Source organism: Mytilus galloprovincialis, chromosome 2 (assembly GCF_965363235.1).
Source record: "Mytilus galloprovincialis chromosome 2, xbMytGall1.hap1.1, whole genome shotgun sequence".
NCBI lineage: Eukaryota > Metazoa > Mollusca > Bivalvia > Mytilida > Mytilidae > Mytilus > Mytilus galloprovincialis.
In genome coordinates, this window is record NC_134839.1 from 89509434 (window position 1) to 89534093 (window position 24660).

A 24660-nucleotide genomic window follows, 5' to 3' on the forward strand; every position below is an offset into this window, starting at 1 on the left:
TGGTCTAAGTAGTTACTACTGTTATCACTTGCTAGTCAACACTAGTTTGAACCCAGCTTGTGCGGGTGCACTCTAGTCCAATCTTAATTGACAAGGATTGTCAGTTTTCCTTTCGAAGGTCAGTGGTTTTCTCCTCCACTAATTAAATTGGCTTCCATAAAATAGCCCAAAAGCAGTGCTTAAAAGTGGCGTTAAAAACACATAAAATGGAATCAAACAAATCTATTTAGATATTTTGAAAGATATTTTTTCAAGTATCTTCGACTGTTAGTGTCCGAAATATTGTTAATAATCAATATCTCACAGTCTTTATTTCTGATTCACCCAAAGTGCCTATACCCCACATCTCAATTGCATCATCTGTATCAATTGAAAGGTGTGGTCTGGTCTTGCAAAATTAATATGCATTCAAACGTATTGATCCCCATGATATATTGGTTTGGCCTTACAATGCATTGATGAGTTGTATAATGAAAAGATAGTGATTTCTCACTCCTTAAAGGTAGGTGACATTTTATTGTTAGATTAAAAGATACATTTTAAACACAGATAAAGGTACAATAGATATTTTAAAGTTTCATTTGAAAAAACAAATACAATTTGTATTAATTAGGAATAAACTTTTTTTTTGGCATTGTCATTGTACCCATCTCTATAGTCAGTTGAAAATCAAATACGCACATGCTTATATACAACACAAGGTTAATATTTCAAAACTAATTGTAACATACATTTTATGAAAATTAGATGATGTGATATAATTGCTAATGAGATAACTCTCCACAAGCAAGCAAATGAAATAGAAATTAACAACTATAGGTCATGGAATGGCATTCAACAATGAGCAAAACCCATACCACAACATTATCTATAAAAGACCTGAAGTGAGCTTTACTTATCACCCATTGTTAGTCGTCTGTCAATCTAGCACTATATATTGTCAGTTTTCCTATCAAAGGACTGGTTTTCTCCCGGCACTCAAGCTTCCTCCACCAATAGAAACTGGCTGCCAGGAAATAGCCCAAAACTGGTGCTTAAAAGTGGTGTTAAAACACCAAAAATCAAATCACGCATTTGCGCTGATCTTTTCTTTCATTTCAAAGGTAATATTAAAGGTGTAAACTTTTTTTTTGATCATTTTGAACCTCTTCTGCTGCTTTGCATATTTTGTAATTTAATTCTATTGTCTATAATCTGATAAGTTCTCACATCTGGTGATTCAAATAAGCCAGAATAATACAGATTTTCTAATTTATCTTATTACAGTCTAGATCAAATTACAATCCAAAAAGGAGTGTTATGTCACCTGCAGCAACACCTTCAAATATAGCAGGCAACCAGTCCCAGCAGGGATCATGGCAGTCATCACATAACTACTATCAAGGAGGGCTAAGGTTTCCTCAGCCAAATCCGGCAGCATATGGCAGCTATGCTCAAGTTCAGGTATATATTTCTTTTTTGTGTACATCAATTACAAGCATTTAGAGATAACTGAATTGTATTTGCAGCTTTTCAGATGTCCATCAGTTTGTTTTAACTGTTGCAAATTAAGTTGACCTGGTGATGGGTAAGGAGAATTTAACACAATTATAGAATAACTTATAAATTTCAAATATATTTTTATGAGAAAAACCACAATATTTTATCATAATGATCCTGCACAACTTGTAGCAGGGGTCAAAGAAATATCATTCTGCCTTCTACTGGGTCTTGTAAAATCTTTCACATGTACAGCTTTTGCCATATTTGAAATTTTAGTGCCCAAAAAATGATTTTAAAGGAGTTATGTCCCTTGCAAATACATAATTGTATTGGAAATTGCATTGTAAAATTTTTCCAGGATACATTTCTTGTAGAAGTTTATATCAAAGGTTTATACCAACAAAGTCTTGGAAGAGTTTGAAAAACAGCCACTAATCATTGTTTTATAGTAGCAGAACATTCATTTTGAAAGGGGTTTGGAAAATTGAAAATCTTAGGATATTTATTATTAAACAGAACAAAGGTAGTCATTATACCAAATAGGGCAAATGTTTGTTTTCATCTGGCAATTTTCCAGCTATATAGAATTTTATATATATAAAAAAAATAATATTATAAAGGTACTATTGCAGATGGATATGGAGGTTGCTGACTAAAATTGTTTCCCTGATAAGATATTGATTAAGTTATAATAGAGATGAGGTTGCCATTAATGTGATGATGACATGCCTTCATGATAGCTACTGAAAGTAATTATTTTAATTCACATTGTGTCATTACAGTTCTTAATTGAATGTTACAGTTTGAATGATAAATGATCTTTCTAGTTTAATCTATTCTATTCTTTTAATTTGCCTGCTATCATTGACTGATTGGTTTTCAAAGCTGATTTTTGAAAGTTTTTAAAAACTAAAAAGACTGTGATAGTATTTGTGATTAGCAAATAAAAAAATGACCAAATATTAACAAATATAAAAAGTAAGATTGGAGAAATTTTAAAACACTTAAGAAAAATTTGAAATGGATGCATAATTTTGAAAACTCTATATTATGGGTCTTTTGTTTGGCAGAAATTGAAAGATCTGTTAGTGAATGGTCTGTTTGACTTGGAGTACATGTAGGTATTGATGAACTTATAAAATTTTACTTGAAGTACATGTAGGTTTTGATGAACTTATAAAGTTTGACTTAGATACATGTAGGTATTGATGAACTTATAGAGTTTGAATTGGAGTACATGTAGGTTTTGATGAACTTATAAAGTTTGACTTGGAGTACATGTAGGTTTTGATGAACTTATAAAGTTTGACTTGGAGTACATGTATGTATTGATGAACTTATATAGTTTGACTTGGAGTACATGTATGTATTGATGAACTTATAAAGTTTGAATTGCACTTTAAAATATGTAAAAAAATATCCAATGATATAAAAACTAAAAGATTATTTCAAATTTGGAGAATAACAGTATTGTACAGGTATGTGTAACATTGCCTACCCATCCCTCATGAAAATGAATAATAATTCACTGAAATTTGACCTTGAGAGAGTAGATAAAGGTCAAGTTTAATTTACACTATTTTAGTTTGTTCGGTTGTAGAATGAGCTTGTCTTTGTAATTTTGTACTAAATGCCACAATAAGAATTATCAATAAAATTAATAGTTGTCAGTGAATTATGATAACATGTCCACTGCTCCTAAAAGTTGAGAGCATCAAGCATGTATTTTTTTCTATTCTGAAAATGAGGCTAACTTGTTTATGAAGAGGTTCAAATTTTGAAACCCCAATGGAACTTTGCAATGAATAATTCAGTGATATTGTTGGCTTTTTTCAAAACTACCTCTACCCTTTTTTATTGGTAAAATATGCATCATTTTTATTAAATTGGGAAATTTATAATAAACCATGAATATGACTGGATCTTCAATTTGCAGACCCCGTTTCAAGAGGTAAACCCTCATTTAAAATAAGACCCCTTATTGTCATTGAAGATACATAAATAAGCCCTCATATCTGCACATATAGTCATTTTAGGCATGAAAATGTTTAAATGAGTGTTTTTCAGTTTGGTTTCATGCTCAATTACTACTGAGACTGCACTGTTCAAAAGTTGTCTTTTTGGGAATAATTTTAAGCCATTTTTTTTTCAAATTGGAATTTTTCTCCAGGGGAAAAAGCCTTTATTCTCCAGTAATTTAAGGCAAACAATATCACTGTAATAATAAATATAAACTGCAATTATTGAAATCATTCTTATCAATACTTTCAATAAAGTCTCCCTTGGGTAGTTGTCATATTCACTTAGAAGGATATGGTTGTTGATTTATTTTAATAAAATATTATTCTTGATATTGAGAATAATCTGATTTCTGTTTTATATTTAGCATCAATAAATGTCTAGCTTTTTAATGTGTACTAAATTTTGATTTAGAGTTAATTCCCTTCTCACAATAAAACAGTCTTCTGCACAGTTCACATAATCTATACTATCAAACGAGAAGAGCTCATTTTGTGTGTCGATTCTCTTCCTTCCACGATAAATTAATCATCATGCCTCTGTGTTCTATAGGTAACATGTATAGTCGCATTTGTCATCCATTCTTATTGAGATATATTTGGAGAAAAACGACAAAAAAGGAGTCCGGATATTGATTCTGACATCATACTGTCTTTTAGTCATAGACAAGACTTCTGGTTTGAAACATGCACAAGTACAACCAATCGTATTATAGATAACAAAAATGAAAAATAGATAAGCCAATCAGAGCGTTCTCCATATCATGGTGTTTAGATTGCAAGAACCACAACTATTAAACCTCCTTGGAGAGGACAATTATTTTTCGCGTTTATCTACACGTAAACTACGATTGTACTACTTTAATATATAGAGACTCTCTGTATTTTGTCTACTATTTTCTTTGAAATGTTTACTATTTAAGGGGTCATACCAGTTGCATATAATTGAAATAAGTAAAACATGAGGAAACACGAATGTGTCCGTAGTACACGGATGCCACATCGGCCCTATATTTACTGAGTTTCGAGTTGATTGGACATCAACTTCATAAAAAACTACCTCGACCAAAAACATTAACCTGAAGCATGACAGACAGATGGACGGACGAACGAACGAACGAAAGGATGCACAGACTAGAAAACATGATGCCCATAAATGGGCATACAAATTTATTGTTGAAAGTGAAAGTAGTGATTTGGCAAAAATGAAAGTAGGGTAGAGATCAGAGGGAGGCATCACCTTTTTAGGGACGTCAGGATTGATTGTTTTTAAGCTCGGGATTAAAGTTGATCCTTACAGGATTTTGGGATATGAATTTCTTTAAATTCTGCATCTCGGGTTTCATGTTTTTAAGAACGGGATTTGGGGATCAGGACCCCTCCGACCACCCCTGAAATTAACCTTAGTCGGTCTTAATCATTTATACAAGATTCATATCCTACCATAGACATGTTAAAAAGGCTCTCAAAAGAAGATGGATTGTCCTAGAAGCTAGCATACTTTATTGGACTAATAATGGTCTATATACAAGTAGTTACATTTATTTCATGTTTGAAGCGATGCTTTTATTTTTTATTTGACTTTTACCAAAACATGCATTGTAGCAAAGGAGAAGAATAATTATGGTCTGAGGCCAGAAACACGAAAATAATTGAATTTAACAGAAAGGAAACAAATATCGGACTTTGGTAAAAAGGTAGAGGGCTTTTGATACCTTTCATGAAATTCTCCATACATAATATCTTTTACAAGAAAACATCCTACAACAGTTCACAAGCTGTATATGCCCGCGATTTCGTGTGTGTATTCTATTATTATTTAAATTAACTTGATTAACAAGATTTACATATAACCCAATTTGTCAGCAAACAGAAACTCCACACTTATTCTTGATGATTTTGCATTGTTGGTTAGGTAAGGCAGCCAGATGAGAAGACGAATGCAAATTTGTTGAAATTGAGCACAAGCTTTTATGGAATTATTTTAGGATTTTTGTCTCATTTTTTTAGACTTGGGAACTTGGTAATTTTTCAACAATTTCTGAAACTGAAATCCCAGAAACTTCAGAGGAAGATTCCACATATATTGAAGTTGTTCACCTGCTATAATTGCATTGTTTGAGTATTTATTTCTGATTGGAACTTAGTCAGTTTTCAAATATTTAAATGTCCCATATAGAGCATTCTCCATTGTTTAACCCCTTTGTCTGCCTGCAGTTGTGATGGTGTTCACCATTCTTTGATGGCCTGGATGACCCTCCATAATTTTTTAGAACTGCCTCAGCTGAACTGTTTTGACATCAGGGACTTCAATCATGCAATTTATGAACTCAGATGTGTGTTTATGCAAATATTGCAACTTTAATGGCCATTTTAGAGTAAGAGTTCAAAATCGTAAAAATGTGAAAAGTAGCCAAAATCAGGTGGGGTTGGGAGTCTTTTGATGGCCCCTTCTTTACTGGTATAGACTGGTTTTTTTAATTATTATAATGAATACATGCATAGGTGGTCAAGGAACACAAGGAGATGTAATATGGTCTCTAAAATCTAGGTCACCATTGTGTGTCAGAAATCTATAAAAATGGACATTTAGGCTGACCTGACTTGTCAATAATAATTCCCCAGCAAGACTGAGTGTCACATTAACTTACAGTCAGTGTGGATGGACTGTTGAAACTATAAGGTGATACTTGAATGACAAAGAAACACAGTTTAATCAATGTTCATCTTTCAAGGTTGTAATAACAAAAAAAAAAGACTAAAAATGACAATTTTTCAGTAGGAGTTGATTCAAATCCTTAAGAAAATATTGAGTATTTAATCTGTTTTGCATAGATCTTTGGTGAATAAAGAATCAAAACAAAAAACAAAAAAATCAGCAACAATAAGAAGATTAAAGCCACGAATTATATAGTTAAACTTGCTAATATATATCTAGATTAGAGATGTCACCTCTAAATCTTTAGATCCTCTAGTTAGTGCTCCTCAGTAAGTTATGCATGCCTACTTTTAAGTTTTTCAGTCTTGTTATGCTTCTGATAATTTTGTTGTTGTCACTTTTTACCGTTCTAGAGTTATGCCCCTTTCCAAGTGGAAAAATGCTGAATTGTTTTGCCTCAAACAAATGTTATCAAGCTAATGTGCAATGCTGATTACCATAAAAACACACACCAGGTTTGAATTTTGGAGGCCTCACTTTTTCTGTGCTAGAGTAATGCCTCTTTACAAATGTCAAAATGCTGATTTTTTGTCCCCTGCGTAACGCCTTGTTGGGAACATGGAATTACTGGGTGTCCATATCTCCATCTGTCAATCTCTTTGTCCGTCTTGTTAGCACTCTCACATGTACAATTATTGCCAGATTTTTATTTGGGTAGTGTATCTTTTACTATTCTTCAGTCATGTCCCTTTATAACATTATATGCAAGTTGGGGTATCTATGGACAGTTTGAAGAAAGTATAAGATAGAGCAAATTTATTTAATTGAGTTCCTGTTCAAAGACTTCATTTGTTTGTTGTTTTTTATTCATCCCTCTTAAAACATCACATAATGTTTAATCACTTTCTGTTGCAAGGTTATTGCCATTTAAAAAAAATTGATAGAAGTGTCATAAAAATGTAAATGGCTGTTAAAGGTAATAAATAGCTATCTCTTTTATCTATTTTAGGTGTATATATATTTATGTAGATGCTTCTTTCCATTTACAAATGTTTTATGAGCCAGAAAATTAAGTTCTATATTTTATGGCGTTCAGGTGATATCGAAAGTTATTTAGGAAACCACAGGTGAAAACTGGTTTGGATCCATCAAGCCATTGAATCTTTAAGTTATTTGTGTAACATAAATCCCAGTATTGAATCCCTGTTGTTTTCATATTATAAAAACAGGAGTGAAACATATCTGAAATATGATCCCGTGGGTGTTCTAAGTAATTCGTTTTTTCCCTGTCATCAGTAATTATGAAAAAATAGATTTCTTCACCATTTACCCATAATTTATTTTATGTATATTATAAACATGGCTGCTTGGATTTTAAACTTAATGCATTCAAATTTAGAAACATAAAATTTATGGGTAGAAATTTAATATCATTGAATTTGATATATAGACTTAATGTCTATGTTTTTTTGAATTTGAAATTTGAATATTTATAGGTCAGTGAAAGGAAAATACTTGAACGATTTCTTCTTCTAGTCTGATAACCATTTCTTGATTAAATTACTGATATTATAGTCCATCCAAAAACTTTTGAAAATCAAGTAGTTTCATTTAACTAGCACTATTTGAAAATAGAGTTGCATTTTGCATGTTCAGTTTTACAACTAGATAAATGAACTGGAAATTCTTTTAGAGATAAAAAAAAAAAAAAAAAAAAGAAATGTAGAGAGTATATGTAAGCCTCAAGTCTATGTCCGGCCTCAAATCTATGTCCTTTTTAAAATTGCATCATAGAGGTTCCAAATCTATGTCCTTTATTGTCTCAAATCTCAAGAAGATGTTGTACATTGATTTTGCAAACAAATATTCGTTCTTAACTGTCTTTTAAATAAAATAAATATGTGCAGTTTCATTCTTAAAGACGGCATACAATAATACCACACGCTTGTAAAGATTTTAAACACACACATGGAGAAATGACTTAATAAAGCAAAAGTCATATAAGACCGTACTTTAAACAATATTATAAATATCAGCGACATGATTTAGCCAGATTTACTTAAACGTATACTATACTTGAGCCCTTGCACACACATGGAGAACACTTACCAAATTAATATTGCATTATGGGAAATGATTTATTAGAGGTTTCTCAACATCTTACGAACTAACGAAAATTGCCCTAACTTTACGTTACTTGCCGTTACGAGAAAAGAGGGAGCATTAATTTATTTAATAATATTGGGCTATCGGCTGTGTTCTTCTTCCCTTTGAAATGTCTTTTATTTAAAAAAAGAATATTTACATGCTGTATTTTTAGCTCACCTGGCCGAAAGGCCAAGTGAGCTTTTCTCATCACTTGGCGTCCGGCGTCCGGCGTCGTCCGGCGTCCGTCGTCGTCCGTCGTCGTCGTCCTGCGTTAACTTTTACAAAAATCTTCTCCTCTGAAACTACTGGGCCAAATTTAACCAAACTTGGCCACAATCATCATTGGGGTATTAAGTTTTAAAAAATGTGTCCGGTGCCCCGCCCAACCAACCAAGATGGCCGCCATGGCTAAAAATAGAACATAGGGGTAAAATGCAGTTTTTGGCTTATAACTCACAAACCAAAGCATTTAGAGCAAATCTGACGTGGGGTAATATTGTTCATCAGGTCAAGATCTATCTGCCCTGAAATTTTTAGATGAATCGGACATTTTGTTGTTGGGTTGCTGCCCCTGAAATGGTAATTTGAAGGAAATTTTGCTGTTTTTGGTTATTATCTTGAATATTATTATAGATAGAGATAAACTGTAAACAGCAATAATGTTCAGCAAAGTAAGATCTACAAATAAGTCAACATGACCAAAATGGTCAGTTGACCACTTTAGGAGTTATTGCCCTTTATAGTCAATTTTTAACCATTTTTCGTAAATCTTAGTCATCTTTTAGAAAAATCTTTTCCTCTGAAACTACTTGGCCAAATTTAACCAAACTTGGCCATAATCATCATTGGGGTATCTAGTTTAAAAAATATGTCCGGTGCCCCGCCAACCAACCAAGATGGCTGCCATGGCTAAAAATAGAACCTAGGGGTAAAATGCAGTTTTTGGCTTATAACTCAAAAACCAAAGCATTTAGAGCAAATCTGACACGCGGTAAAATTGTTCATCAGGTCAAAATCTATCTGCCCTGAAATTTTCAGATGAATCGGACATTCTGTTGTTGGGTTGCTGCCCCTGAAATGGTAATTTTAAGGAAATTTTGCTGTTTTTGGTTATTATCTTGAATATTATTATAGATAGAGATAAACTGTAAACAGCAATAATGTTCAGCAAAGTAAGATCTACAAATAAGTCAACATGACCAAAATGGTCAGTTGACGCCTTTAGGAGTTATTGCCCTTTATAGTCAATTTTTAACCATTTTTCGTAAATCTTAGTAATCTTTTAGAAAAATCTTTTCCTCTGAAACTGCTGGGCCAAATTTAACCAAACTTGGCCATAATCATCATTGGGGTATTTAGTTTAAAAAATTTGTCCGGTGACCCGGCCAACCAACCAAGATGGCCGCCATGGCTAAAAATAGAACATAGGGGTAAAATGCAGTTTTTGGCTTATAACTCAAAAACCAAAGCATTTAGAGCAAATCTGACAGGAAGTAAAATTGTTGATCAGGTCAGGATCTATCTGCCCTTGAATTTTCAAATGAATCGGATAATCGGTGGTTGGGTTGCTGCCCCTGAAATGGTAATTTGAAGGAAATTTTGCTGTTTTTGGTTATTATCTTGAATATTATTATAGATAGAGATAAACTGTAAACAGCAATAATGTTCAGCAAAGTAAGATCTACAAATAAGTGAACATGACCAAAATGGTCAGTTGACCACTTTAGGAGTTATTGCCCTTTATAATCAATTTTTAACCATTTTTATTAAATCTTAGTAATCTTTTAGAAAAATCTTCTCCTCTAAAACTACTGGGCCAAATTTAACCAAACTTAGCCATAATCATCATTGGGGTATGTAGTTAAAAAAATGTGTCCGGTAACTCGGCCAACAAACCAAGATGGCCGACATGGCTAAAAATAGAACATGGGGGTAAAATGCAGTTTTTGGCTTATAACTCAAAAACCAAAGCATTAAGAGCAAATCTGACAGGAAGTAAAATTGTTGATAAGGTCACGATCTATTTGCCCTGGAATTTTCAGATGAATCGGATAATCGGTTGTTAGGTTGCTGCCCCTGAATTGGTAATTTTGAGGAAATTTTGCTGTTTTTTTGTTATTATCTTGAATATTATTATAGATAGAGATAAACTGTAAACATCAATAATGTACAGCAAAGTAAGAACTAAAAATAAGTCAGTATGACCAAAATAGTCAATTGACCCCCTAAGGAGTTATTGCCCTTCATAGTCAATTTATAACAATTTTCTTAAAATTTGAAGATTTTCAATAACATTTTCCACAGAAAGTACTGTTATAGATAGAGATATTTGTAAGCAGCAAGAATGTTTAGTAAAGTAAGATCTACAAACACATCACCATCACCAAAACACAATTTTGTCATGAATCCATCTGTGTCCATTGTTTAATATTCATATAGACCAAGGTGAGCGACACAGGCTCTTTAGAGCCTCTAGTTTAAGACCATTTTGAGTCGTAGACATATCATATTGACTTGATATTTATCATATACTATACAATTTATGGTTAAAACTATGACAGTTCAAAATCTAATTGATCGAAAAATTATGTGGAATTAAGAATATAAAATATTTAGACCAAGGACATTTATAAAAATATGTAACTATTAGTGCTTTAGCACTCATACTTTCAACAAGAATACACAAAACTCTATTACTTTACGATTGGTCGAGTGATCCTTTATATTTCTGTTACCTTTTTCTTATAGATAATTTTCTTTTGGTGTTTACAACATATTTATCGAAGATACTCCATATCCAAGGGCACGTAAATGACGCTCATGGGTATCAACAAGTCGGACAACTTGGTCCTAGTGCACCTTAAGACTATCCTGTTGGGTGCTTTATTTTAGGAGACAGTATATACCCAAACAATCCTTCTTTATTCATTCCATATTTGTAAAGTATGTGTCGATATAATAATAGAAAATAACTAAACTTGTTTTTATCTTAATCACTGTTCAATCCGTATCAAACGCTAATTAATCTCGTCGTGAAATTCATGGAATGCTTGCCACTGAACGTTTTTACATTCAACAATCAATCAAATACAAACCAGACGCGCCAATTGTTTTTAACATTAACATTACATAACAATGTTCTTTTAAAATGGATAAGGGAGATAAATGAAAAGCATATACGACATGTAAACAAACAAAATTCAGTGTAAGAATACGTAACATTCAACAACAGAAAATAAATTGGAACACTAATGTTTAAACACAAAAATAAAATGCAAGGTTTCAAAAAGACTAAGAAATTGATAACTGTTGTCTTTAAACACACTGCAATATTGGAAGAAATTTATCGTGGATTTTATTTTTACAAAATTACTGCTCCATAACAATACGTTCGTAGAGTTTCGTCCGTACGTATGATGTTGAGAAACCTCTAATAAAACAAAAAACCTATAAGGCCGAACTTATTAGATGGACATAAATGTGGGCATGGTGAAACAAACTGGAAAAAAAATTTAAAACATTACACAAATTTGAGGCCTTCTCTTTTTTAACAAACATAGATTTGCGAATGACGTCACAATTGAAAATCGGACACAGATTTGAGACCGAATCATTTTTTACGGACATAGATTAGTGATTAACATCACAATGGGGCATATATTTGAGAAACGGACACAGATTTGAGGCCGTACACAGATCTAAGGTTTACATATATACTCATGCCAATGTAACAACCCAACACCACTAAAAACTACCAGAAGCATCTATTAGTCAACATACATCTTCAACAGTAGACAAGAGTCTTAACAATATCTCAAGCTTTAAATAACTGGTACTCAATGTGTAGAAAAAGTGTCTTTGAACTTATCAGAGACTTTCAAAGATCCACTATCAACATGTATTACTGCCAAAAAAAAAATTGTGATAAAACAGAGAGATTTCTAACTTGTGAAAGGCACTTTGAACTTTTGAAAGGTTAATCTAGTTTTTGTCGAGCCTGCAACTTTTGTTGCAGAAAGCTCGACATAGGGATAGTGATCCGGCGGCAGCGTTAGCTCACTTCTTAAAAGCTTTATATTTTAGAAGGTGGAAGACCTGGATGCTTCATACTTTGTATATAGATGCTTCATGTTACGAAGTTTCCGTCAGTCACATGTCTAATGTCCTTGACCTCATTTTCATGGTTCAGTGACCACTTGAAAAAAAAGTTCAAATTTTTTGTAATGTTGAATTTTCTCTTATTATAAGTTATAGGATAACTATATTTGAGATGTGCGTACCTTGCAAGGTCCTCATGTCTGTCAGACAGTTTTATTTCCATTCTCAATTTTATTCACTTGACCTGGACCTCATTTCATGGATCAGTGAACAAGGTTAAGTTTTGGTGGTCAGGTCCATATCTCAGATACTATAAGAATAGGGCTAGTATATTCGGTGTATGGAAGGACTGTAAGGTGTACATGTCCAACTGGCAAGTGTCATCTGACCTTGACCTTATTTTCATGAATCAATGGTTATAGTTAAATTTTTGTGTTTTGGTCTGTTTTTCTCATACTATATGCAATAGGTCTACTATATTTGTTGTATGGAATGATTGTAAGGTGTGCATGTCTAGCGGGCAGATGTCATGTGACCTTGACTTCATTTTCATGGTTCAGTGGTCAAAGTTAAGTTTTTGAGTTTTGGTCTTTTTTCTAATACTATATGCCATAGGTAAACTATATTTGGTGTATGGAAATATTTTATGATCTTTATGTCAGTTGCGCAGGTTTTATTTTACCGTGACCTCATTTTCACGGTTCATTGCACAGTGTTAAGTTTTTGTGTTTTGGTCTATTTTTCTTAAACTATAAGTAATGGGTCAACTATATATGTTGTATAGAAGCATTGTTAGCTGTACATGTCTGCCTGGCATGGTTCATCTGACCTTGACCTCATTTTCAAGGTTCATTGGTCTTTGTTTAGTTATCTCAAGATTAATGTTAAGTTTATGTGACAGTTGTAATAAAGCTTAGCTATATACTTAGGACTGTCAACATAATATCAATGATTAGTATAGAAGGCGAGACATTTCAGCGTGTGCTCTCTTGTTTTTAGGAAAAGCATTAAAAAAAAGAAGGAAAGTTATAACTGTGCTGTATTAAGTACACCAGTGCAATTGAACAGTGCAACAGGGGCTGGTGTTCAACAAATCTTTGATTATCATCTGATTTCAATGCTGGATGTGGTATTCTATCCAATGTCTGATGAAGGCCATTTAAAAATGAACATTTGGTTTAACAGGAGGAGTTCAATTACTGGTATTGCATTTTCAGTTTCCCCTATTCATAAAATATCTAAACATTGTAAAAAAGAGTTTTGCAGTAAACAAAATAATTATCATATCATAACTGATTTTTTTCTGTTTTAATACCTATAAAATTGTGATATTTGAGATTATCATTTAAAGAATTATTATTCTAGCTCATGAATATGAATATGGACATACAATTTTGATGAAAAAAAACTTATATTCTCATATTCTGTGGAATAACAGATATCTATATTGCAAGATAAAAGGTTCTTTTTGGTGGCTTCAGAGAATAATGGTGTTGAGACACCTCATTTAATATACAGACTAGATATTTTGACTCGGTGCTTGGTTTTGGTTTAGTCCTTTTGTTCCACAAATTGATGAAGTAGACAGTCCTTTTCTTTCTTTCTCATTGTTACATATCCATATTTAATATCTATAGGACTTTGAGGGTACCAGTAAGATTAGGATACCAATTGTATGTCAACGATTTCTAGTATGCATTATGTATTAGCATTGGATTATGTCTTCTCTATTGGGATTTTTAGGCCCCTCCCAATCAGTCACGGTTCATTGAATTTGAAACTGTTGCATAATACTTTACAGGTTAAAAGTTTGTAATTACCCTAGTAGTTTTATTTAAATGCATTTTTAACATTACATCAGATATGGTGAGGAAAAGAGTTGCCATTTGAACATCAGCTGTTGTTAAATTCTATCAAAATTACACTAAGACAAGACATTACCCTCTTTTAACAGTATATTTCATAATAAAGTGTTAAACCTTTTATACATATTATGTTTATATGAAGTGCACATGATTTTTGATGAGGTTCCTGCTGCTCAGTCTAGTTTTCTATGTTGTGTTTTGTAGACTTGCCTCAGTGTTGCCTTTAATTGCTGACATTCAATTTATTTGGACTTTGGTGGATTGATGTTATTGGCAATCATACCAAATCTCCTTATATTCATATCATTAGTCTTTTGGTTGTGTAAATGAAATTGCCAGGTCAGTCACACAGACTCGTTGATCAATTACTCTAGGTATGATATGACAAAATTGTATGTATGCATGCTTGTCTGCTTTTAAAATGCAAATACTTCATTAAGACTATGATTCCAAGAATTCCCAATTGGTTGTGTGAATGTTCAAAATATACTTTGAATACCCTCTTAAGACCAAAGGTTTTAAAACACTTAAATTTTAAATGTTTGAAAGTTCCAGACATAGATACCTTAAACGGTCTTTGGTACAGATCACAGTCATGTAATCTGTTGGAATTTTGAAGTTATTATTACAGTCACTCTGTATTAGTTTCTTTTGTGTTCCTCTTTATGAGCACACACAAAAACAATGATTAAGCAAGTATGTTAGAAAGTCCCAACCTAACACATCATAAAAGTTACAGCTGATAAATGATCAGCCTGCACAATAAATGAACAGCCTGCACAATAAATGAATTGTCTGCACATGAATGAACAGCCTGCACCTCTTCAAAGTAACATCTTGTGTGCACTAGTAAGGAAGAGGTAATTAGCTTATGAACTCCTGCTTTAATGACAGGAAATCATTTAGTTTTTATTAAAACATTTTTTTATCTAAGTAAGTCATCTCTGTCTGTTGACCTATGTAGAATCAATATTGTTTTATCAGGACACCCCTATCTCTCACATAAAGATATACCTGTTGGAATTTACATTTTGATAAATACTGGGGATATGTAAACTTTTTATTTGTAAAATTATTTAAAAAAATGTCAACAGCTGTTTCATCTTTATCCCAAATTCTACTTGCTTCGAATAATAATCGGTACCTTGCACAAAAGACCATAACCACACCTTTGACATCTCAGGTAAGTTCATTGAGATTGTTATTGTTAGAATCGGGTATTTTATGGCTTAAATGGAGTATGAATTGAGTTTAATTATTGTATGTGTATGTATACCCCCAGATATTTACATCGTGTCATTGGGATTCAAGTATCCAAGTTTGGATTCAGTAATTAAATCTCCGTGTCAAATGAAATTCTACCATTAAAAAGAAAAACACAATAGATCTTATTTTCATTTATAGAATTTTAATTATGACAGGTATTGTACCTAAATTTATTGATGCATGTCTTCCCATATTACCTATGAGATAGTTTATTGAGTATTTTTTTAACATGAAAATACAATGCAGAACAAATGACTTAATACCACAAGTGAAAAATCATTTAGGAAAAGATATTATGGCATATTTGGAAATTGACATTAAAATAAAAACTTCTATGAATCTTTTGGAAACCTACATTCTTTTTATTACTATTTTAAGTAGACATCTTACAAGGTATCATTGTTGAATGGTATTTATTGTAAAAAAAATATGGTATATAATATATCTTAAAAAAATATAAAAGAACTTTTTAATTTTGTTGTGTTGTGGTGCTTAGTGTCAAGGGCCACTGACAGGGACACCAACCCTGTGGTAGTTAAATACCATAGGATACCAATATCTAACCCTACAACATTGTTATGCTGCTCTGCTGAGTACCACCAGCCACTAACAGGGACACCAACCCTGTGGTAGTTAAATAATATAGAATACCAATATCTAACCCTACAACATTGTTATGCTACTCTGCTGAGTGCCACCAGCCACTGACAGGGACACCAACCCTGTGGTAGTTGAATAATATAGGATACCAATATCTAACCCTACAACATTGTTATGCTGCTCTGCAGAGTGCCACCAGCCACTTACAGGGACACCAACCCTGTGGTAGTTAAATACCATAAGATACCAATTTCTAATCTTATACAACATTGTTATGCTACTCTTTTGAGTGTCAAGGGCAACCTGCACGGACACAAACCCTGTGGTAGTTAAGTAACATAAAATACTAATTTATAACCTTACAACATATGTATGCTGCTCCGCTGAGTGCTGCCTGACACTGACAGGGTAAGCAACCCTGTGGTAGTTCAATACCATAAGATACAAATTACAAACCTCACATCATTGTTATGCTGCTCTGCTGATTGGTCAGGTCCACAAGCACCAACTGTGTGGTAGTTAATATACTACTTTCTAACTTCTCAATATTATTATGCTGATAAGACCTTGTGCCCAGGTCCACCAAAACCAACCCTGTGTTAGTTCAATACCATTCTACTGTGGTTTTTGTCGAGCCTGCAACTTTTGTTGCAGAAAGCTCGACATAGGGATAGTGATCCAGCGACGGCTATGGCGGCGGCGGCGTTAGCTAACTTATTACTTATTTTCATGGTTCAGTGACCACTTGAAAAAAAAGTTCAATTTTTTTGTAATGTTGAATTCTCTCTTATTATAAGTTATAGGATAACTATATTTGATATGTGCGTACCTTGCAAGGTCCTCATGTCTGTCAGACAGTTTTCACTTGACCTGGACCTCATTTCATGGATCAGTGAACAAGGTTAAGTTTTGGTGGTCAAGTCCATATCTCAGATACTATAAGCAATAGGGCTAGTATATTCGGTGTATGGAAGGACTGTAAGGTGTACATGTCCAACTGGCAGGTGTCATCTGACCTTGACCTCATTTTCATGGTTCAGTGGTTATAGTTAAATTTTTGTGTTTTGGTCTGTTTTTCTCATACTATATGCAATAGGTCTACTATATTTGTTGTATGGAATGATTGTAAGGTGTATATGTCTAACAGGCAGATGTCATGTGACCTTGACCTCATTTTCATGGTTCAGTGGTCAAAGTTAAGTTTTTGAGTTTTGGTCTTTTTATCTAATACTATATGCCATAGGTCAGCTATTTTTGGTGTATGGAAATATTTTATGATCTTTATGTCAGTTGCGCAGGTTTTATTTGACTATGACCTCATTTTCACTGTTCATTGCACAGTGTTAAGTTTTTTGTGTTTTGGACTATTTTTCTCATACTATATGCAATAGGTCTACTATATTTGTTGTATGGAATGATTGTAAGGTGTATATGTCTAACAGGCAGATGTCATGTGACCTTGACCTCATTTTCATGGTTCAGTGGTCAAAGTTAAGTTTTTGAGTTTTGGTCTTTTTATCTAATACTATATGCCATAGGTCAGCTATTTTTGGTGTATGGAAATATTTTATGATCTTTATGTCAGTTGCGCAGGTTTTATTTGACCGTGACCTTATTTTCACGGTTCATTGCACAGTGTTAAGTTTTTTGTGTTTTGGTCTATTTTTCTCATACTATATGCAATAGGTCTACTATATTTGTTGTATGGAATGATTGTAAGGTGTATATGTCTAACAGGCAGATGTCATGTGACCTTGACCTCATTTTCATGGTTCAGTGTCAAAGTTAAGTTTTTGAGTTTTGGTCTTTTTATCTAATACTATATGCCATAGGTCAGCTATTTTTGGTGTATGGAAATATTTTATGATCTTTATGTCAGTTGCGCAGGTTTTATTTGACCGTGACCTCATTTTCACGGTTCATTGCACAGTGTTAAGCTTTTTGTGTTTTGGTCTATTTTTCTCATACTATATGCAATAGGTCTACTATATTTGTTGTATGGAATGATTGTAAGGTGTATATGTCTAACAGGCAGATGTCATGTGACCTTGACCTCATTTTCATGGTTCAGTGTCAAAGTTAAGTTTTTGAGTTTTGGTCTTTTTATCTAATACTATATGCCATAGGTCAGCTATTTTTGGTGTATGGAAATATTTTATGATCTTTATGTCAGTTGCGCAGGTTTTATTTGACCGTGACCTCATTTTCACGGTTCATTGCACAGTGTTAAGCTTTTTGTGTTTTGGTCTATTTTTCTCATACTATATGCAATAAGTCTACTATATTTGTTGTATGGAATGATTGTAAGGTGTATATGTCTAACAGGCAGATGTCATGTGACCTTGACTTCATTTTCATGGTTCAGTGTCAAAGTTAAGTTTTTGAGTTTTGGTCTTTTTATCTAATACTATATGCCATAGGTCAGCTATTTTTGGTGTATGGAAATATTTTATGATCTTTATGTCAGTTGCGCAGGTTTTATTTGACCGTGACATCATTTTCACGGTTCATTGCACAGTGTTAAGTTTTTTGTGTTTTGGTCTATTTTTCTTAAACTATAAGTAATAGGTCAACTATATATGTTGTATAGAAGCATTGTTAGCTGTACATGTCTGCCTGGCATGGTTCATCTGACCTTGACCTCATTTTCAAGGTTCATTGGTCTTTGTTTAGTTATCTTGGTTAATGTTGAGTTTATGTGACACTTGTTATAAAGCTTGGCTTTATACTTAGGACTATCAACATAATATCAATGATTAGTATAGAAGGCGAGACATTTCAGCGTGTGCACTCTTGTATTTATTTTTAGTGGTTACCAATGTCTGTGGATTGAGGAAAACTTCCATTTTCGTGGATATTTGATTTCATAGTTTTGTTAGAATAGAAAATATATTCTTTAAAAAAAATTGTAATTAGCTGTTCTTCGGAATTTGTGACTCATGGGTAACCATGAAATCATCAAAAATTGGTATCCAACAAAAAATAATCAATCAACAGTATACCAATTTCAACCCCCAGACCAATGTTATGCTGCTACACCAGCACCAACCCTGTGGTAGTTAAATACCATATTATACCACTTCCTAACCCCACAGCATTGTTATGCTGGTACAACTTTGCACACAAGTTCACAAGCACCAATGCTATTGTAGTTATATACCATGCTGTACCGATTTCTAACCCCACACCAATGTAATACTGCTCCACTGTGTGCGGAGGTCCACAAGCAGCAACCCTGTAGTAGTTAAATACCATACAACAATGATTCCCAACCCCACACCAATGTTATGCTGCTCCACTGTGTACCCAGTTCCACAAGTTTAACCCTGTGGTAGCTTTATACCATACTGAATCCATTTCTAACCCCACACCAATGTAATACTGCTCCACTGTGTGCCAAGGTCCACCAGCACCAACCCTGTTTTAGTTAAATACCATTTTATTACAATTACTAGCCCAAATACTTTGTTATGCTGCTTCACTGTGTGGCAGTGAATGCTCACTGGAAGGAATATCAACTATGTGGTAGTTAAATACCATAAGATACCAACAGTACATGTATTTGTTTATAGAAAATTCTGAAAATTTGAATCTTAAAAATATGAAACATTTCGGATCAAAACCCTTTATGGGTAATGAAAGTAATGAAAGCTAATGTCTATTTAATGGAGTTCAAGGCCACTTGCTTTGCAATTGAACAATTTCATGGCAGTGAGTTTTATTGGGAGAGGAAATCATAGAACGTGATGGGGTTTCCACAAATATCTCACATCAAATTAAGTAGCCTGGTACAGATACTTAAATAATTGCCTAGTAAGGGTTTTGAACACCTACTTAAGCACATTTAACAAGAATGGTCTTACAACTACTTAGAAATATGAAAGACCACAAAGCATTAGGAATTGTTAATGTACTTGATAAAATATTACGTAATAGTTTTATTAAAAAGCTTTGCTTATGTATAATTGTCATATACTGGTGAGGTACCTCTATTGAACTACAGCTGTATTTCCTAACACAAACTGAGTGAAAAGTTGTATCACAGATATATAGGTAATAGTGGCACTGTTCTAGACTATAATAATGAACTTTGTATTGTATCACTATTAACCATATGCAAGGCTGTTTTATCAAGTCTTTTTAGCTCGCCGGACACAAACATTGTCTCCTTTGAACCTAAGGAGTCATATTTAACCAAACTAGACCACAATCATCATGTGGTTATGTGGTATTAAAAAATATTTAGTGAATTTTATTTTAAAATTGAGAATGGAAATGGGGAATGTGCCAAAGAGACAACAACCCGACCATAGAAAAAAACAACAGCAGAAGGTCACCAACAGGTCTTCAATGTAGCGAGAAATTCCCGCACCCGGAGGCGTCCTTCAGCTGGCCCCTAAACAAATATATACTAGTTCAGTGATAATGAACGCCATACTAATTTCCAAATTGTACACAAGAAACTAAAATTAAAATAATACAAGACTAACATTTTAGTCTAGGATGTTCAAAATTTTAAAGATCTTTAAAGAATACAGTCTGACACAGGATCATTGTGATTATAGTTAAAAATTACATAAATCAGTAAAAAAGCCACCTGAACATGCACCCAAAAGAAAAGCCTTTCTGTACTACTACAAGGAAGACTAGGCAGGATAGTTTAAGTGTTGTTTCTGTCTCTGACTTGGCATAAATTATTTCATTAAAGAAATAGAATTGAAATGTAATTTAAGATCAAAGATAATATTTCTGTCTTTATAAAGCTTGAAATTGTATACATTACGGATCAGTAGATACCTTAGGGAGTTGATCTTTAATTAACCTGTTTTAAACAAATTGTAACAAGGCCTACTTATATCACTGTCCCTATCTGTATAGTAAATAGGCTATAGATAATTAACTTGTTTTGTAAATGTGTAAAGGGTTTAATTACTAAAACTTGCTTAAACTGTTGTTTTTTGTCTGATGACTGTATTGCTAAAGATACCTGTCAATGACTTCCTAATACTCCTAATTTATTATCAAGGTCTTGGTGTAAATATAGAGCTGAATTCATGCTTTACTGACTGTTGAAATATAGTATTGATGTAATTATGTAATTATGCTAAAGTTGCTTACTTAATTAAAAAAGGGTTACCAATTAAATTGGACTATTGATTGTAAAAGCATAATATGACCACAGCATGATGACAAGAAAATAAATGATGTGGTTTAAAGCATATGTTGGCACAATATTGGTCTTTAAACTTAAATTCTTATTATTGTGATGGACAAAATAAATTGCATAATATAGTAAAGCACTAAACAGTAAACAACAATATTTTTAGTATGCTTAAACATGATTTTGACAAATACTCAGCTTTTATCTGAGTGATTGTTGGATGCCAAACTCCTATATATATATATATATCAAGCTAGTCTTTGTTTTGTGGCACGCAACATTAATTGTCAACTTTAGAAACTTTGACAGCAGGCAAACAGCTCACCATAACAATGATACCTTCTTCCATTTTTTGCAGTGTTAAATAAAATAGATATGAGAATATGCAATCAAAATAATCAAAAGATCTGTTACTATAATATCTACAGGTTCTGTTATTCTTTGATGGAATGATATAGGTGCACTACTGAGGGTAAATGAACATTGATAAAATATATCAGCATAGAAGCAGCAGCTGTCAGATTTATGAATGGAAGATGATCTAAACAGATATTTTTGTCATGGGAAATGTATTTATAAACTTATCTACCGATTATCTGAGGGTTACAATGAAATATTTCAGCACAATTTAAACAAAATTATGCTGTAATTGATTGAAAACTTAAATATTTTTTGAGTGAAGATAAAGACTTGCACATTACGTATATACACTTAGACTCTTTGCTATGCTTTATACACAAAGTATTATGATTTTAAATATTTGAATTGTATTAAGTATTCTTTATTATTTGATTAAGTCAGTTTTTCAAATATTGCAAATGCTTGAGACCTGAAGTTTCTGTGACAATGAATGCTACACTAAGAGTGAATTCTGGTCTGAACTTAACAATGAATAAAAGGATGCAAGTAAAAAGAGACTAATGGAAAGACTGTTAGACATGACCTTAAACTCATTTGAAAATTGAAAGTAAGAGTGAGGCTCATCCAATGTGTCCTGTTTGTTAGTGTTCAGGTGCAAATACAGGATTTTAAAAATGGGGGCCTCTTTCAAGCCATTGTTAGGAATTATACTTTTAAATCATTGATGATATATGAACCTATATAAAGGGTGGGGAGACTCCTGCAGTATGATATTGGTGCTTAAATGTTGTAGTCTTTAAAATTTCCAGACTTTATGTAAATACACTGACTGGGAAGATGACACCAAATTTAACTGAGTAGTAAAATGATAATTTCAAATTGATGGGTCAAGAACAAAAGTAGGATTTCAGGAGACTTTATATATGTGTTACATGTAAATCGCTTTGGGTTTTTGTACACCTGTATTTGTATAGTACAATAGTCGAAGGCTGGATAAAAAACACTTGAGTTACTTTCATGTTGAGGTTCGAAATTTTTATCTCAGAGATTTTAAGTTGGACAATGAATTTGCTTTCTAGATTACAGTTAGATTTTTTAGGTATTAAGAGATCTAGAATAATCTAAACTTACTTTTGCTTTTTGAGAGTAGAAAATATTTAGTTGGTAATTAATTCTCTCTAACTTTATATGATCCCTTGACATTGGTTAGGATTGCACAGTATCTAAGAAACTTAGAATAGTCTCAGAGAATAGTGGATCATTTGATTCTGCATGCATTGCTTGTCTGGTTATAAAGTTGTGTGACTTGCGTCTAATTTTACAAATAGGTCAACATGACATTTGAGTTAATTTGAATTTGAGGTTTAAAAGTGTATATCTCAAGTATTATATTGTAGGTTGTAGATATAAACGGAAACTCATACATTTGCACTTAAGACAGTAGACATACAATAGGTTGTTTTTTCTTTCCTCCTTTTTGTCCTAAGACAGAATAAATGTATAAATGTACCACAGAATTTTCCTTCTACTTGATTTTCTTTGTGTTTTAAAGCACCATCCCATCAAACGTAGAAAGCAAGTACCGTTTTATATGCAATTAAAGGTACATGTATGTTTTTTTTTGCATAATACAAGTTAAGATGTTGCCTTGACATCAGTGATGGTAATTTTATTTGAACTTTAGACAAAAGAGTTGTGAATGTTTGAAATTGATGAATTTAGAATAGAGAGCATTAGGAATTATGCTTATGCCTCTGCCTTATGTAAATGTGATTAAATTTGATTTGAAGTCATACTAAAAGGCTCAATTGACTTACAAGTTCTTTTACTTGTAAGATATTTGTGAAAAGAGTTGTTGATCGAATTAAGATAAGCAACAAGTGGATTACTCTTGATTCTGACTGAGTCTTCATTACAACCATGAATTTTTGTAACATTTTGAACATTTATCTCAGAGATAGAGTTTAAACACTCTTAATACATATGTTCAAAAATGTTTGAATGATGTGCTTTTATAAAATACCATAACCCACCCTTATTTTTACACCTTGTATTTTCCAATACCCTTTTAGACTTCATGATGACTTAGTTATACCAAGACAGCTTCAGAATTCTTCATAACATTCCATTGGAAGGTAAAAATGTCCCATATAGTAGCAGAACTGATCTCAAATATTTATAACCCTTGAACATCCTTCCTTCCATCCATTCCATTTTCATTTTGGCACTCTAACATAGATTTTTTCGATCCAAAATTAATTGAAACTCATTCACAAACTAAAACTTGCAATTTGAATTTGGACTGAAAGTCACTTACCATTCTAGCGTTATGCCCCTTTATAAATTGGAATCTCATCCAAACTTTATTTATTTTATACAATGCTTAGTACCACAACAACATGCAGATAGAGTTTAAATTAAGGCAGTAAATCATTTACTGTTCTAGAGTTATTCCCCTTTTTATCTTTGAAAATTGCGTAACTTGATCAGGGGGCATTCTAGCTACGGCACCGTAGCTCTCAGGTCCTTATGTTATTTTTGACTATTTGCTTGGAAATTCATATCCTTGGACAAATTCTTCTTATTAGAACAAAAAAATTTGCGAAAGCAAATTTACAGATCTAACATTGTTGGGTTGATGTTTAGACGAGTTATAAAATATTCCAATCAGTTTTTTACTTTTGATTGTTTGACACTCAGGAAAAGTGATAATGGAAGCTCTAGTTTTGATACAGACAATCACACATTCGTGTTATAACTACTTTTATATAGGATTTGATGTATGTCAATGAGTAACAAAAAAGGATGTTTCGTAATATTAAAAACTGAATTGAGATTTGGGGTTAATGTGAGGGAGATCCCAACAACAATAAAACAAAACTAAAATAACTTTATAACAATGAAATTATTCCTGTTCATATGTTAAACTTATTTTATTTCTTACACATGATATAGTTGATCCATCATGAGCCCCATTTTAATTAGTAATTGAGACTATTATAA

At 32.8% G+C, this 24660-nt stretch overlaps 1 protein-coding gene across 6 annotated transcripts in view; it reads left to right on the forward strand.

The window, feature by feature from the left end:
- Window positions 1–24660, forward strand: part of LOC143064796 (RNA-binding motif, single-stranded-interacting protein 3-like) — a 144922-nt gene that overhangs the window by 22329 nt on the left and 97933 nt on the right. For 4 of the 6 annotated variants that reach the window (XM_076237900.1, XM_076237899.1, XM_076237902.1 and 1 more), the window contains exon 2: window positions 1267–1443. In XM_076237900.1, coding sequence (XP_076094015.1) covers window positions 1267–1443 — 177 coding nt within the window. Of the gene's footprint in view, window positions 1–1266; window positions 1444–15339; window positions 15454–24660 lie in introns of those variants that run through there. The other 2 variants (XM_076237903.1, XM_076237908.1) reach the window with 1 other exon arrangement.